General features: G+C 48.2%; 1 protein-coding gene across 1 annotated transcript; it reads left to right on the plus strand.

Moving 5' to 3' along the window:
- The first annotated feature begins 1,911 nt into the window (after positions 1–1,911).
- On the plus strand, positions 1,912–17,588 carry FAM107A (family with sequence similarity 107 member A). Its single transcript, XM_009091144.4, has 4 exons — positions 1,912–2,385; positions 10,486–10,660; positions 13,722–13,878; positions 14,302–17,588. The coding sequence occupies exons 1-4, from the start codon at positions 2,322–2,324 to the stop codon at positions 14,407–14,409; spliced, it is 504 nt and encodes a 167-aa protein (XP_009089392.2). The 5' UTR covers positions 1,912–2,321; the 3' UTR covers positions 14,410–17,588.

Genomic DNA, 17,588 nt, shown 5'->3' on the forward strand with positions numbered 1-17,588 from the left:
AGGCACAGGAGCACGGGGGGGAGATTGCTTACTAATTTAGATAGCAAAGAGAATTGTTCTGCAAGGAGCTCCCAGAAAAAGAGCTTTGCCATAAAAAGTCCCTTGGCTCAGGACAGCACCCCACAAACCCACTTAACCTCCTCTCTGCAGGAGAGGAGCCCAGATGTGCAAGCTGGTCAGGCACCAGGGTGCATCAGAAATATATCCAGAAAATTTAGCTGGCCTTTTTCTGATTTTACTCAGTTAAAAGCAGATGTTGATGGATCAACAGCCCTTTTCCACTCCCACAACCACCAGCCATAACCACACTTCCTTGGAGCTCAAAACAGGTTTAGATTGATGATCTTTTCCCCCTTTGACACATCTCCAGTGAACTCACAGACCTGGAACTTGTTCAAAGGTGACCCAAGGGGAGGAGCACAGATGTGTATGTATTTCCTTTTCTATTCAAATTGAGCCAAATGGTATTTTTGGAGTGTGCAATGAGCAGCCAGGCCATGGGACAATGTGTGATGTGAGGGGAGTGTGCTGGGCCACGAAAACCTTGTGGGGCACACATGGGCTGTGAGGTCACAGCTTGAGCAGAAACACTGCACAACCTCCCCACTTAAAGGCTTCTCCTTTGCCACAACCTTGGTTTAGGTGCAAAAGCTGTGTGGGGTCTTCCAACCCCTGCCTGTGAGTGATCCTCAGCTGATCAGGTCAGACTGACTGCACACACAAACACACAGACACACCACACACACTGGAGTAAGGACCAGCCTGCCTCTCCCCTCCTGCATCTGAGGCCCCATGTCAATTAAACTGAGCAGCTCCTGGTCAGGAGGTTAAAAATAATAATGATTTTTTTTAGTCTCTGTTAGCAAAGGACCGGCAACATCTCCTGTGTTTCATTTCCTGTGACAGAGCAATACCTGTACAGTTATATCTCATTTCTCTCTTGTCATTTCTTCCAGAAAGAATATTCCCTTCAGTCCAAGGGCCCGAGTGGAAGCAAGAAGCCAGGGAGTGGCAGTTCAGGTGAGTGCCAGCAGCCCATGCTGACCCTCAAAGAGCTTTGGAGGCAAATTGGGAGGGGCTGGGGCTTGAGCTCACACCTGGTGCTGCTGAGCCCTTGGCTGGAATGGGGGAAAGTGTTGGGATGTGGAGCAGTGCAAACTGTGGGAAGGTGAAAGTAAGTGAAAGAGCACCCCTGTGTCTGTGAGAACCTGGCTTCTTTCTCCAGTCCTTCACAGGGCCAGGGGTGTCTGGGCAGGACATGGCCTGGACAATGCACCCTCAGGTGCCACAGGGTGTGAAGGTGACTGGGCACCCCAGTGGTGCCCCCCAGCCTTCCCTATCCCCTTCCTCTATGTGGAAGTGATTTTGCTTCATCCCTGACCCTCCTGGGCCTGGGACACTGAGCACCTGCAGGCTGGCACTGAGCAACCTGGGCAGAACTGGACCACAGAACCCACTGAAGAGCCAAAAGGAGTTGCTGGAGTGGTTTAACCCCTTCTTCTCCCCCACCTTTGCAGCCTTTGGTTTCCCAGGCTGTGGCAATTCAGGGACAGCCAACGTGGCACCTTCCAGCCACAGTGATGATGGGGACAAGAAGCCCAGTTCAGGCAGGGACCTGCATCCAGCAGCAGCAAACCTGGGGCAGCGATGCTGTGGCATCACACGAGCTCTGATGCCACCAGGACACCCGCGGCCCCGTGTAGGAGCTGCTTGTCCCTCTCGCAGCCCTTACCCCCAGGCCGTGCAGCGCTTGGTGGATGGCAGGGTGTTGCAACATGCCAGGGAATAATCACGATAGCTGGAGCGGTTGCCCTGGTGCCGGCTTGGCTGTTGCAGTGGTTGCTAAAGAGAGTGGGCGTGCGGCTTCCTCTGGGGCGATCTGATTTCTCCAGGAGCGTGGTTAAGGCACGCTGAGGAGAAATCGTCCTCGGTGGAGCAGGGACACGACCTCTCCTCCAGCAGCAGCAGCGGCTGTGCCGAGCAGGCAGCTCGGTGCCCGGGCACGCACAGAGCTGTTTGCTCTGGGGAGGAGAAGGATCAGCGCCTTCATCTGTCCTGGGAAAGCACCTTCAGGCAGCAAAGAGCCAAGGGAAGAAGTTTTCAGGGCGGCGAAGGGACCGGCACCGAGTAGCGAGCAGGGCCAGCGGCGGCTGCCCGGCGAGCTCGGCGAGGTCCCGGTGCGGTGGCAGGAGCAGCAGGGAGGGACCAGCAGGCACCTCCACGTGACCTTGTGTCCCTGCTGCCACCGCCGGACCTGGCAGGAGCCGGGCACTGCCTTGGAGCGGCCAAAAGGCACACGGGCAGGCAGCAGCAGCAGCCCCATGTCGTGGGGCACAGGGCAGCACCTGCCCCCCGGGCTCCCCCGGGCCTCGCTGCGGAAATCAGGTAAGGGCCGGGGATCCCCGCCTCGCCGGTACTCCCTTCTGCGGGGACGGGCTGCTTCATCCCCTGGGATTGCTCTGCACTGCGTACTCAGGTGACTTGGGACCTGGTTTTAATTTTATTTGAGATATCATGCTACTTTAATACTTCTGCTTCTGCCTTTCCATATCTCACAAGAAGTTCCCTTAGAATACCCATCCTGCAATTCAAACCTTCTTGAAGAGGCACTGGGCTGGAGAGGGGACTAACGCAATCCCCACAAACCAACATGGGAGGATATTTTCTGTATTTAACAAAATACCTTTGAACTAACTTTAAGCATTCATTACTGATTGATGTGCATCTCTGTCATTGGCGGGCAAATGTGCAGAGCAAATATTTGGTGAGATATTAAAACTAAGTTTATGGTTGTCAAGAGGGACTGCTAAGCATCTGCCACTGTCAAACAAAACTAAACCAGGGCTCTACATGCTGCTTGTAAAAGGCATGGGACGTCTTGGTGATTGCTAACAGACTAGGGTCCCAGCCTTGCTATCTTTGCTTATCACAGTCCAAGGTAATTAAATGAAATTATTAACCAGCACACCCAGTCCTGCCTGCCAGCAGAGAGGCACTTGCTGCTGCCTGATCATATAAGCATTTCCAACTGGTAACTTCTACACGCCAAAATGCTAAGCAAGCCTCAAACCTGGTGGGATTTCTCTCTTCTAAATCCATGTGCACGAATGCAAAGTTCAGCAGATGTCCGTGGTGACATCCAGAGTCCTTTACCTTTGGGGTGATGGCCAGTGACAATGTGTGAGCAGCCGGGGCTGAGCCCAGCACTGTGCTGTGCTCCCTTAGGCAGGCGCAGAGCTGGTGCAGATGGGGACACAGCACTGGGGGCTGTAGTGCTGGCAGGGGCTCAGCAAGGGCAAGCAGGACTGGGGACAAAGGACAAACTGGGGAGACTGACTACACCAGTGAGAGAACACTGGCTGTACTGGAGGGGGGCACAGGCTGTACAGGTGAGCAGCCCTGTCCCCAGCATGTGCTCAGCACAGACACAGAGGTAGGAACAGTGGTGACACGTGGCAGCAGTGCTGGGAGCTGCAGAGATGTGTCCCTCAGCCCTGTTTTACTTTTCCTTTAGGGTTTTCTCTGCTTTTCTAACCTTGTGACCCCGTGGGGTTTATTTCTGACCGTCAAGGATGAGTGGAGACAAGGGGACCTGGGGTGTGAGTGCCTGCTGCCCTGAGGCAGCCACTTGATAGCTGGGAACTGCTTCCCACAGCAGCCACATCGAGTTACACTCACTCTATTGCATTATAAATACCAGAATTAGCCTTGCTTAATTATTTAAAACTATAGATTAAAAGCAGACAAAGGCTCTTTGACTCCTTCCCAGAGCACACCTATCATTTATCAGAGGTACGGTCGCCTGGTGACAAGCTCAGGGGAGCGTGCCAGCTCCGTCGGTATGAGGTGCTCTGGCACAGCTGGAGCCAGAGGAGAGGAAAATCACGGTGAGGGTGGGAGCTGCTGCCATCTCACCTAGGGAGGGTAATGTTTAACATCTGCCAATCTTTGGGCTCACATTATTACTATTATTATCATTATTATTATTATCATTATTAACATCACCATCCTCCATCTCCAGGGCAGTAAGCAACAGCAGTCATTAGGCTGATGTGAATTACAGGTATTTTGTTCCAGGTTGTTGTAACAGCAGCACACAGATTACTGGGGTGATAAAGGCACATTTTGTGGGCTCAGCTGTGGGGACTCACCCACCAAAGGGTGTCCAGGCACTGTGAGCCTCCCCATCAAGCAGCCCCCACATGCAGGTGCCTCCCTCTGCCCTGAACCCACCGACCATGCCAAAGTGGCTTCCTCAAGCAAGTGCCCAACTTTGAGGTCAAACCTCCTGTCCCCCTGGCAGATGATCCTCTGCAATGCAGGTGCACACCTGAAAGCTGCTGTCATCAGACAAAGCTTTGGGGCTTTCAGAAACTGACATGGAATTCCTTCCCATTTTGCCAACCTTAGGTATTCCATATTTCTAAAATACAGTTAATTAACACTGGAAAAATCATGCAAATTAGCAAGTGGCATCAATTGAAGAATCCAAAACCAATGACAAACTTTCAGCTTCATTCTTTGTAGGACTTAAAATATAGCATGACCTTTTCTGCCATTACTTTCTCGCAATAAAATCTGTAGAGCCAAACTCCAGCTGCACTTCAGACACTGAATATGTATTGACAGAAAGTTCATACTCTAAAATGAAAAAAAAAAAAAAAAGTTATGTTCTGGCTAAGAGAGAAGCATGCAAGAGCTTAAAAGTAACAGAGGCTGGTTTAAAGATCCCACACACCTCCACATGCACATGCAAACTCTTGTGGGGAGTGGGGACAGGCCCTGCTCCTCTCCGCCTTCCCTAGAGGGGTGAGGGACAGTACTCTCACCCTGAGGAAAGGAGGCTTACCCAGGGACTGGATGCTGTTGGGGTCTGAGGCCCGGAAAATGGATGGTTTCCCCCCATAACTGCAGTTAAAAATGTCAGAAACCTGCATTACCCCCCAGGCTCAGGTTACTTGTGTAAATAGCTTTAAACTCGCTCTGCTGGCCCACACTGCTGTGTTGGTTTTGCAGCTGCCTGACTTGCAGGACGTGAATGACCAGCTGCTGTCAGCAGCCCTTCATTCATCTCTTGGTTCTTTAAAGTAGACTCATTCATGAATAAATCCTGGGCATCCAGAAAACCAGAGGTTCTTCCCTGTAACCACAGTTGTAAGTGATCATTTCTGCTCAGGAAGTGGTCTCTTGGATCAGTGGTTTTACAAACCCAGATCCAGGTCTCTGACCCTGGACATCCTGAGGTTTTTGCCCAGCCTTATCCCTTCTGCCAAGTGACAGGGTCTCACAAGGTTACAGACAGCAATGCCCTCTGAGTACAGATCCCATTCCCAGAGTTTTTCTGACTGTTTTTACATGGGTGGCATTACACAAAGGCCCATTATTTGCCCAGAAATGGATGCCAATACAATGTTTTTAACAAAAGCAGTTTGGTGATCATCTGGCCCTATTGACAAAACCCTTCTGAGATGCTCTAGTTCAGTTCTCAAATGACACAGACAGCAGAAATAAAACACTGTGAACTACATTTGCTTTCTAGATTTCAGCTAAAGTTGAACACTGACCTGTGCTGCAGAAGGCAGCACTGACAGCTTTGCAATCTTTAAGGATGCAGGTGGAATGGGAAAGGGCTGAGGGATGTGCAGGGGAAAAACAAGATGCCACAGGGAGCAGGATGTCAGCAGACCTTGGCAAAAGTCAGGCATTTCACATAGAAACCTGCAAAAAGGAGCTGCTGTCCCGTACAGGTGTAGGTTGACAGGTGCTGGGCAGGACCCCACATCTCCACTCTGCAGCTTTCTAAATCTAACAGCTATGGATTAACTCCATTTCCAACCTGTTTCATTTTCCCCTTGCAAAGAACAGCTGTAGCCATGTAGGCAGCCTAAGCAGAGCTGCATCCCTCAGGTTACCTTCCCTTTCCAGGACTGTTAATCCCTTTAACATTCCTGGGGATTATTTCCATCCCAGAGGAAGATAGCACAGGCTGCCAGCAGCAGTGCACAGTCTTGACACAGAGGGGCTCACATGGCAATCCACCAGCAGGAGACAAGTTGCTGAATCCTAAATAAATGCTCTGTGAAGAGCATCTCCTCCTCCTTGTGAGGGAAAACCAAAAAGCAACAGCAGCCAAAGGAAGCATAGCCCAGCTCCGGCTGTGGCCAAACCCCTCATGTCCAGTGTCTGTCCTTGGGCATGTGTCAGTCCTCTCCCTCCTCTTGCTCCTCCAGGAGCAGGCTAAAACCTTTCTCCTTGTTCTGAGGGCCTGCACTAAAGCCACTCAGCACCTCAAGCAGCACACCCTGTTTTGCTCCTAGTAGAGCATATTTAATATATATTTGCAGCATTCATGCTTTCGAAAGTATTTAGTGCTGCACCAAAGCTGCCTGATGTCCTGTTTCCCAAAAAGATTGTGGCTGAGTGTAGTCAGAAGTGGAAACAATTTGTCCCAGAATTGCAGAGTGATGATTTTATTCCAACTCTCCCAGGAACTGGGGGATTTATAAGTATTTCCAGGTGGTCTGAGCAGGAATTTGGGCTTTGCTTTAGGTCAGAAGAGAACAAGATATTAAAATGTCACTTTTCTCCTCCAGTCAGTCCCACACCCTGGGGCAGGAGGGTGTCTGGTCTCTGGGCCACCTCAAAGATGCTGAAAATTCCCTGCATGGTCTCCTAGAAAACTAATAGAGGCTGGAGGCACATTTCACACTATGGTTGAGAGAGGAGATAACTCCTCCATGTGAGATGTCCAAGTACCTGCCAGGGCCCTGACATCCTCATCCTGGCAGTATTGCTTTTTACTAACAGAAACACAGCTGGAAACACACATTCCCTAGAAAGCTTTGAGCTTCTAGAAATGAGGAAAGGGAAAGTACCTAAAAGCAAGCAAAAGCCTGAGTTGTTGAAGCAAACAAATTTTCTTTTTCTAAGCAACACTGCAAAGCAGACCTATTTAAAAGGCCACACTGTCTTCCTCAGTGCACCAGGGGGTATTAACATCCACGTGTGGTTTTTTGTTTGTATCTTGCAAAGAACAAAATAAAAATGTCCAACACTTTTTGCTGATTTATGATGGTGGCCAGGAGGTGCCAAGGCAGAGCCTTGTTCATGGATCTGCAGCTGAATCATGCAAAAACAGACATCCTGCTGTAAATCTACTGCAGAGACCTGGCATGATTTATACCTCCAGCACCATAAATAATGACAAAAAGCAGCCTGATAGCACTCTGTGTCTGTTACATGGACATGCATTACCTCAGGTCTCAGAGATGATAGATCTACTGACAGACATTTTGCACTGGCTCCTATTTGCCAACCTGCAGGAGAAAGGATGCCCCATCCTTACCCTCAGCATAAACCCAAGCTGTGCTCCAGACACACCACTATTTTTATATTCTCATTTTTCTTTTTCTGCTCAGTGTAAATGAAGACATTCCTTGAATTGTCCAGGCTGAGGGCTTCTGAAGGTTTAAAGTGCTATTCTTGTAGAGGTTATAGAGGCTTGTAGAGGTTCAAGGCTCCTTCCAGTCCCAGTCAGGGCTTTGACTTTGTCCCCAGGGCAGCAGTGCAGACTCCCACGGGAAGCCAAACCCTCAAGGTGGGTTTCTGCACACTCCTGGGTACATCTAGTGCCATGAAAACCAAGCACAGAGGTACCTGCTGTGTCCTGGCCCCCACAGTTTATTGAGGCAAATTGCACTCCTCATGAGGACTTTCACATGCTGGTTCAACAGAACCAGCCCAGAAAAGCTTCCCAGTTTTTCTCCTAATTTGTACTAGTTTAAGGTATTAGTTTAAGTTCCCAATCTGCCTTCAGGAACTAGGTTGATAAATTGCTGTTTCTTTGCAAGCCTCAGTCATGCAATGCTAGATTGCTGCAGTCTGGAAATAACCACATTAGCCCATCCAAAAGCTCCAGGCTCACCGCAGTGCTCCCTCAAAATGCCACATAAGACAGAAAGGGGGGCCCTTCCCTGATCATCCTGGGTGCGGGGGAAACACCACAAGCCCAGACTGAAGGACTGGATGACACCATTCCATGTGTGTGCATTGCTGGGTGCTGGACCTGTGTGGATGTGGGGAAAGCAAATCTGCCCAAGCAAATCTCCCCAGATCTGGGTCTTGGGAAGAAGGGACTCCCAGCCCTGAGCTGCAAAAGGAAAACCATACATCGTGGAGACAGGGGAAAAGAGTATTTAATAAATAGCAGTGCTGCACCAGTGCCCCAAGAGCTTAGCAACAGGACCCAAGAGCTAATTGGTCCAGAGAAAAATACCAAAGTCACTTGAGTTTCAGCCATTTACACACTCAGGTTGGTCCTTCAGCCTTGGTTGGCTGCATAATCCTTCCAGGCTCGCTACTCACGGCATTGTCCCGTAGCAGAGCACATCAAGTGGATTTAAGATACACAAATCCAAGATGGACATGTCCCAGCCCTACTCCTGACATGCATCAGGACTTGGTACTAACACCCAAGCAGCTGTGGGCATCTGTGTCACTGGAGGCAGCTCTGGACTACACAGGAACAGCAGGAAAGGGCAGTGGAATGACAAGGTGACATTGAGCCTAGTCTATTAGCACAGCTTCCAAAAACAGTGTTTCCATTAAAAACACCTGGCATTTTATTGAAGTTACTCCATGGAGAGACCTTTTTGTTTGAAAAATGAAGACCTAGCTTTGCCATTTGAAATAGGAGGTTAACCACTTCATTCATGCCAAAACAAACCTTTGTTTTTGTACCTTCCTTCCTTCCTTGTTTTTTCTCTGCCTCTTCTGTGGAGAAAGAAAAAAAAAAAAAAAAAAGAGAAATACAAGAAAAAAAATGAAGCCATTTTACCCCAGTGAAAATCTGATAAGTTTTCTCATTGTTCCAAACCTGGCTTTCGTCTAACAAAAATTAGCCATGAAATTGCACTGCCTTAACCCTTGGCTGTTCTTCAGTCCCTGCATCTCTCTGGAAGGCAAGGCTGAGCTCCCAGTTTCAGCCTGGGGAGTCCAGCCCTGCAAGGGTTTGAGTCAGCCTGGCACTTGCCACCAAACATCAAACCACACCACCTTCCCTTCTGCCAGCAGTGATGTGTGATACTAGAGGAAAATAATGGGATACAAAAAAATCAGTGGTTGCAGCTTCCAAGCACCCTTTAAATATGTACCGAACTATTCACCCCAATTACACTCCTGTAATGGGCTCTGATTTGTTTGCCTTTGTTCCCAAAACAGTAGGGCACTGGCCACATTAACATTCAATGAGAAGTTGTTTGATATTGAATCTTTTCTTCAGCAGTATTATTCCTTACACAATTTTGTTTGATTGCAATCCACTTCACATTTTTAAGTGCTTACTGACTGTGAAAGAATGACCTAGCCTGCTTTCTCTTGGCTTTTTTTATTGATTTCTCTTTGAAAAAGGCTTTATTCCTTTTATACATGAGATTGAAATAAAAGAAAGAGGCAACATTACTGAACAACTGTTTTTCTTCCAGCTCCATCAACCCATATAACTTCACAGTAGGCCTCAAAAAATACTGTAATAATGAGACACTTAAAGACATGAAGCTGCCTACACCCTTTTCCTGGGACTTTTTTGGTTCTTACTGGTAAACTTCCAAATTGTTCAAGTGAATAGTCAGGAATAAATTGCTCTTTCTGAGCACCTGATTAGACCATACACTGAGTAATTGGAGGCAGACCTACTGTGCTCCTCATTTAAAGACACAGCCCACCATATGCAGTTTGTCTTATAACTTGTGCTTTGCACTCACTTTGTATGGGAGTTTTTTGTAAAGAGAAAATGCAAAGGAATTGGAGTTTTTTGTAAAGAGAAAATGCAAAGGAATTGGAAAACACCAGCAGTGATTTGCCTGAAATCCAAGCTGCCATTCCTTCCAAAACAGTGGGCTCTTGTTCTTACATCCAGAACATACAAATTATTGCAGCATGATCACAGACTGCATGGGCGAAGGATGCTTTCCTTGGCACTGGACTCAATCCTGATGAATAGGTCAGCAGGATATCAGTAAAATCTTTCCTTGACAAGAGATTTCAGATACAGCAGGACTTCCTCAGGCCAGTGTTTCAGAAGCCTCTTAAATCCCACAGCATCCCCTTGTGCTATGGGACCAACAACCTCATCCAGAATGCCCAAAGCAGCAGCTCAACACAGTCGACACCCATGGTTGCTTCCAGATTTAGTTAGATGTATCTTGCATTAATTAATCCTTGGCACTAAATTCTGCAGCCACTGAAGTGAGTGGCTGGCAAGTAATTTAAGTGATCTAATTAATATGAGTCTCATCAACAACTCGAAGGGGGTATTTTTTAAAACCTCTAAAATCTCACACCAGCACACGAAGGCACGGGCACTCTGACACTGACATGGTGTCAAGCAGCCAGGACAAGCACCAGCTTCTCTCCTCTGTCTTGCCTGGGGTTCTCACACCAAGCAGGGTGAGACTTCTCATGCAAACACCTCATTTTTTCTTCCAGCATCGATGTACACGGAAATACAGCGTGAGCGACCAGATGGTGGGAATATCCTGACTCACCCAGACTACATAGATGGAAACCCAGACCTCATCAAACCTAAGAAGCTCCTAAATCCTGTAAAAGCCTCGAAGAGCCATCAAGAGCTGCACAGGGAGCTGCTGATGAACCACAAAAGGTAAAGGGAAGTTGCAGGCTGTCACTGGAGCAGCCCAAGAGGAGCTCCTGAGCTGTCAAAGCTCAGGAGCTGAGGCACAGGCACACCTGACTTGCAAACACAGTGTCCTGTCCTCTTTGGCTGTATCCTTTCCTCTTTGCTCTGATGTGACCATTTCTTTTACAAAAATAAAGCAGAAGGAAAAGCCCCCACTCTGCCATCCTGAAGCTTTGGCTGGCACTTGTTAGAGTCACAGGCACTGAAGATGCAGGGCACCCCTATGGCCCCTTTTTGGTGTCCCTTGGAGGTTTTCTGGTTTTTCTGTCTCCATCACTGATCTGCTAAGTCCCCAGCAATGTACAGCATTCCTGTGCACTTGAAGGTCAATCCAAAGGCAGGAAGAGGGGCAGGCTGGATGCAGCCATTGAAAGCTGAGATAGCAGTGGAGTGAGATCATCTGCACAAGGCTACTCAGCAACTCCCTAAATATCAAATGGGTAAAGACAGGCTAGGACTCATATTCCTGACTTCCTACCCCATCACCCCAATTTAACTCTTTGGGGGTACAGATACAACATCAGGAAAACAATACCAGTGATCAAGAGCCTACAACTACATCATTCCATTGTGGCAACTGTCTGTACAATAAAGTGCAATGAAATCATATTCGGCTCAGAGGCTTTTAAGCACAGCAAAAAATCTGCTGGCTTTTTATTGACATTTTCTGAACACCCTGAAATACCTTGACACAATAGCTCTTTGGCTGCCTAATTAAAAGGAGCACAGCCTCTGTTCTAAAGGACTGCAGTCATCACAAGAACCAGACACGTATATTAATTCAGTGAACAATCAAGCCTGCCAGCAGGGTGCATTAATCAATACTGGCACCGGCTGGGCTTGGGTTTGATTTGATTTTCCCAGAATCAGAAGAATTACAGGGACCTTTCTCTGGCATCAAGGCAGATGTCAGTACATTAGCCAGATATTTTTTAAAGTCTCTGGCATGAGAATAACCATCTCCTCCCCAGTGATACTGCCCAGTTTACAGGGTCACCTTCCTGCACTGTCTTTGATCTCACAGAGCATTATTCCAGTCTAACCATGATGGAACAAAGGAACAAGGAACTCCTGCAGTGGAAGCCACAGAGAGGAATGGCAGTGAAGGAGGTGCAGACCCTGCAGCACCAGATCACACTGGCAAACACAAAGTACATCACCTCTTTGTGTTCCAGTTCTGTGCCTGCCACCGTGTCACTGCCACCTGTGCCACCAGGTACTGGCAGGAGGCAGCTCCAGCACAGGCATGCTGCACCACCTACTCATGTGGCCCCCTCAAGCATCAGTTTAAACCTGTTTTGGCTCTGACCTCCCAAGTATTCTTCAGCAAATATGTGAAACAAACCTTACTGCAAAAAGTAATCCACTGTTGCTGGTTTCTTGTCACTCACAAATCTACCAGTTTTGCTTCCTGCTAAATATTACCATTGAGGGAGAGAAGGGAGAACAGGAGAGAGAAGGAATTATGACCTGCTCCTGTTTCTGCTTTGGTAGGTTTTTCCCCCTCAAGCAGCAGGGAGAAGCAGCTGAAATCAGCAGCTTGTGTAACAAAATCCTTATCTTACTCAACACCTCTGGGCACTAACACAGGCTGATTAAATCAAGGAATAGTAACAAATCTACAGGCAACATTGTAAGCCGTGTCTCCAGCAAGACAAAGCAGGTTTTCCTTCTCTAAAGCCTTGGGAAAAGCAAATTTGCAGCATCCAAATTGTTCCTGCTTCAAAAACCATGATGAAAGCTCTGGGGCCAAGGCTATGGCTGCCTTTACTGATGTTGCTGTGAACTTTGTCCTGTCATTAAGCAAAAAAAAGAAATTACAGTGGGAAGTATCATCAAAAGTGGTTCTGTAAGGATGCAAGCACTGGGTCCAGCCATGCTGTGACAGTGCAGAGGTTTGCTGCACCTGGAGAGAGTGGTTCCTCTCTCCTGCCTGCCAGTTCAGCTTCTCATGATGTGAGGTACCACCTCAGCACCTGCTATCCTGCCAAGAAATCCACAGCCCACGGGGTTTGATGCCTCTACTTCCAAACAACCTTGTCCAAAACCAACCAGCCTTTGGTCAACAGAGGTCTCCTGGTGCTGAGGAGGAGCTTTACATGAACAGCACTCCCCAGCCCAGGGCACCCTGGGCAAGCCCTTAGCACAGGCTTGGGGAGGTCCCGTCCTCTCTCAACACAGACCTGCACCCACAGGAAAACCAAACAACCTGTAACTTCTTCAGGTACGGCAATATCCAAAGTGTGAGGTTTCTGAAATTTGTTCAGGCAACACTTTCCATCTGTTTGCCACGCATTTATACCCTGCCTGCATGGCCCTGCTGTGTCTCCTTTCCTGTGATCCCACCCCTCACAGAACAGGGGTTCACCTGAGATGCATCAGGTGGCCAAAGGGGAGTCAAGCACCTGTGCCATCAGCAAATCCTCCAGCTTCCGGGAGGAAAGGACACTTCATTTTGGCCTCTTGATCCACAGCTATCCCTGTCAGCAGGGGGATCGCCGGCCCTCAGCTCCGAAGCAAAGCTTCAGATGAAGCAAAGCTTCAAAGCTTCAGATGGGATGCGCGGGGAGGAAGGAGCTGCCAGGACAATTACTGCAGCCCAATGACTACCCCTGCTGGTGGGAAAAAAATCGTCATTATTGCACATGTTCTTAGCGCCGCTGAATCCACACCTGACACGCTCAAACCAGTAACAGCAGCAGCCTACGGAAGGTCTCTTTTCCGGCACCGACACAGAAAGCTGTGGTACCCCGGTGCAATGGGAGCAGCCGAACTTCCAGCGCCAAACGGGCCATACACGAACAGCAACATGTGCCCACCCCAAGCAGGTAGCCCAAGGCACCATCAAACACCCTCAAACCGTGTGGATGGATTTGTGGGTCAGGGCTGGTTCATGGATCTCATGGAACACAGGTCTCCCGTGTTTCCATTTAGGACCAAGACAAGTTTTGGGGTGCCAGGCTGGCAGCTGTTACACCCCAGGTGTAGATGCTCTGGATCTCATTTATCCGCTTTTTACCCACAGAGGTTTGGGCGTGGACAGCAAGCCAGAGCTGCAGCGAGTGCTCGAGCACCGACGGCGAGACCTGCTCATCAAACAGAGGAAGGAAGAGGAAGAGGCAAAGAAATTGCAGTCTCCTTTTGAAAAGGAGCTATTAAAGAGGCACCAGAGGCTGGATCAGGTAGAACTGAGCTTTTCAGCCATCCTTGGCTTAACCTAACCACCTGACACATGGCACAGGGGAGATGGGTGGGCTGAGGCTCAACCCAAGGTATAGCACTGCTACCCCTCCATAAAACAGGAGCCAAAGTACATCTTCCACTGCTGCCCCACACAGCTGCAGCACTATCATCCTCACACTGAGATCCACCACGTTTGTACCACTTCACCCGAGACCCCATTACACACCACTCACCCTGGGTCTCCTCTAGGTCCCACAGTGTCCATGGGGGGTTTTCCCAGTTCAAAGCACCCTAAACTGCATGGGGCAGTAATAAACTGCTTTGGGCAATAATAACTGGACCCAGCAATAATGAAGCCTTGTGTTTTAATGTAGCTGATGCCCTTTTGTCCTTTCATGTGCACAAAAACTTGTTTTTTACAGCTGGAGAAGGAGCAGGAGAAGCAGGAAGACCATGCACCAGAATTCATAAAAGTCAAGGAAAACCTGAGAAGAACATCAACGGTGACAGGGGACGAGAAAGCAGCATAGCTTCTGCCAAAACCCAAGGGGATCCTGCCAAGGCCAACACCCCCACTGAAATGTCTGTACATGGTGGACATTCCCAGCCACAACATTGGGGCTACTTGCAGTTATTAACACTTGCTCCAGTAGAAGGCATAGAAAAGGTTTTCCCAGACCAGGAGGGAATCACTGTGGGAAAAGTGCAGTATTCACCAAAGTACTCACACAAATGGATGCAGAGAGAATGGTGTTATTTTCCCCCAGATTGTGGGTGCACACTAACTACCACCTAACTCTTGGTTAACTCTAGAGACACAGTGAATATTTCAAACAGGGAAGTCCGTGTAGGAACAGCTTGGGGGACTCCTGCTTCTTTGTGGAGGCAGGTTTGCCAGGCACAAGGGGACAAGAGGGCAGCTGCAGCTCTGGAGAGCCTCCTAGAAACCTGGAAACTAAAAGGGACAATCTGTGTATTACTGAGAACAGCCCAAGTGACCATAATGGCTTTCCCAAGGGTCACTGGCTTTACACCAGTGTGCTAGTCAAGCGTGGCTGAGGCTGTGTGTCTCAGCAGCACACCTGTACTACCAGAAATACCAACCTCTGTGTGCCCTTACCAGTGCAGCACAGGCAGGTGCAGCTGTACTTCACAACACCTTTAAACAGAATTTCAGCCATTTCAAAGTGGCTTTTTAGGCAGTTCCATCATCAGGCAGAAAATACATTGGGCTGTTCCATCAACTCCCCAGGTGGAAGGCAAATGCTCTGTGCAGAAGGCAAAGGCTGGGTGTTCCCAGCACAGATGTCCATGGAAGTGTGCAGTGACCAGGCAGCAGATCCTGCGGATAGAGCAGACAGACAGACAGACAGCTTCTTGCCCCTGCACTTCTGAGCTTCATCCTCTCTCCCAGCAGCTGGACATTTGCTACCATAGGGACCCACCAGAAATGCCCTGTGATGGAGAGGGGGTGATGTGGTCATGTGCCACAGGTGCCAGGCTGTCCTGTTAACCGCCCTGAATGCAGCTGGTACCTGTGGGTACCAGGGGGTACAGGGCATGTAGGTCCACTTGTCAGTGCTTCTCATCCCCTTTTCCAGAGGTCAGAGCTGCTTCATTGCAGTTGCCACTTTACAAAGCTTCTTCTTGCTGCTGGTATAGCCAAGCTGAGGTGGATGGTGCATCTGCACCATGTTTGGACAGAGCCTGTCACATTTACAGGGCATCTGTGCCCTGGGATATCCACATCTAGAGCTAGAAGTGTGTTTTCAGGAATATCTCAGCTTCTTGCTTCTCACACCAACCCTGATACAAAGCCTGAACAGCATAACTCACCAACTGCCTTTGGACATTGGCTCCTGAACGGCCTCAGCAGACCTCATCAGCTGGGCAGGTAATACCTGGTTAATCAACATTTTTTATCCACATCCTCAGTGGATCTATATGTAACTTATGGGAAACTGGGCATTTATACATGTTTATAAAAAAGTTACTAATCCATTCTCTAGTCTCCTGGTCCAGTGGGATGTTTCATTTCAGAGGGCTGTTGCTTGACCTGGCAGATCGAGTAAAACATCTGAGCCACATCACGTGTCAAGAGCAGTGATACAGGTATGGAGCTTCTGTGACAGAATGGCCTGTAAAAGCCCTTAACTCAGCTTCAATCCTTGAGCATCCCATACCATGGCATTCTCTGCTGTAGTTTTTAAGGCCCTCATACGCTTATTCTAAACATGATTTTATTTCAAAAATCCAGTACATATTGTCACTATGGGTCAAACAAAATTTGAAAGGATGTATTAACAGCCTTTGCAACTGTGAAGCTTTTTATACAGGTTACTGCTCATAAGAAAGAAGCAGCATCTAGTATTTTTTCACAGGGAAAAAAAAGCCAAATTTCTCCAAGGATAAAAAAGTGTTGTTAAGGATGCTTGTATATAGCTGTAAAGAGTGCTGCATGATACTCCATAGGTAACACCAGTGTAAGTAACTAGCCAGAATTACTGTGCTGAGGTTTTGTGAGGAGTTATGGCACAGATTAAGTAACCTTGATCAAAGAGCTCAAAAAAATTCAGCAAATTAATTTTTAATTTTGCCACGGATGGAAATGCACTCCAGGAGAGGCAATCTGTCGCTCCATATGCACCAGTGAAATCCATGTTATCAGTTCACCCTGGCTGGGACAGGGGCATTTATGCAAGTCCTTGGGTGGGAGCCATCCAGTAATGTCAGCAGTAAAGAGGCAGAAAGGATTTTGCTGCTCCTCTTAGGTATTCAAATATTACCTGGAGGGGAAAAATAAATCAAAGTGTCTCCCTTTGTCCACCAAGCACAGAGAGGGGCTGCACACAACACAGTCCATTGTGGCTGAGAGTGTCTGGGTCATTTCCAGCAGAGGTCCCAAAGGGTGAGGGAGGGCTGGGTCACACTGTCCTAACTCAGGCTGGGCTAGCAGAGTCACAAGAAATCCTTACAGCAGTGGAGAGACAGCAGAAAGCCCTGACCCAGCTGCCCACCAAGATCCCCCAGGATGTGAGCTGGGACACACCAGCAGGGACAGCCAGCACAGGCAGTGCCCTGGGGCACACAGCAGGGCAGACAGAGCTTCAGCCCTGACCAGAGCTCCAGGCTCCAGCCCTCGGAGATGGTACATGGGAAATGATCCTTTTACTGCTGAACAGCATTTTCCAGCACAGCTCTTCTCACCCCTCTGAACTGATAACCCCCTGCTGGGCTCAGACACAGAGCCTGTACAGCTTTCACCAATGCTCTTGAGCTTCATGGAACAGCAGTGAGGAGGTGGCACCCTAAAACATCAGTGTAGGTATCACCAGGAAGATTTTGGGCTATCTTTGTGTCTCTATTTCTTTTGCGTTAATTTTTTCTCTATGCCTCTAAAGCACATTCCTGAATAAAACTGTTGTATCCAGAAGGTACAGATTATCAGAGTCTTGATGGAAGACAATTTTTTGCACTGTGTATGTTGCTTATGTGGTATATAGTCTGTATTCTGTGTTGGTGTTTATAAATTTATATAAAACTATATGTCATGCACCTCTGCTGAATTAACTCACTGTTCAATGTGGACATTTCTGAAGAAATAAACTAAATTATGATTGTATATTTTGCTCTTTTCCACAAGAAACTGAAAAAGCTCCAAGGATACAAATAGACAACAGCCAAATAAACTGAATGAACATAAAAAACA

This window comes from Serinus canaria, chromosome 12 (assembly GCF_022539315.1).
Source record: "Serinus canaria isolate serCan28SL12 chromosome 12, serCan2020, whole genome shotgun sequence".
NCBI classification, from domain to species: domain Eukaryota; kingdom Metazoa; phylum Chordata; class Aves; order Passeriformes; family Fringillidae; genus Serinus; species Serinus canaria.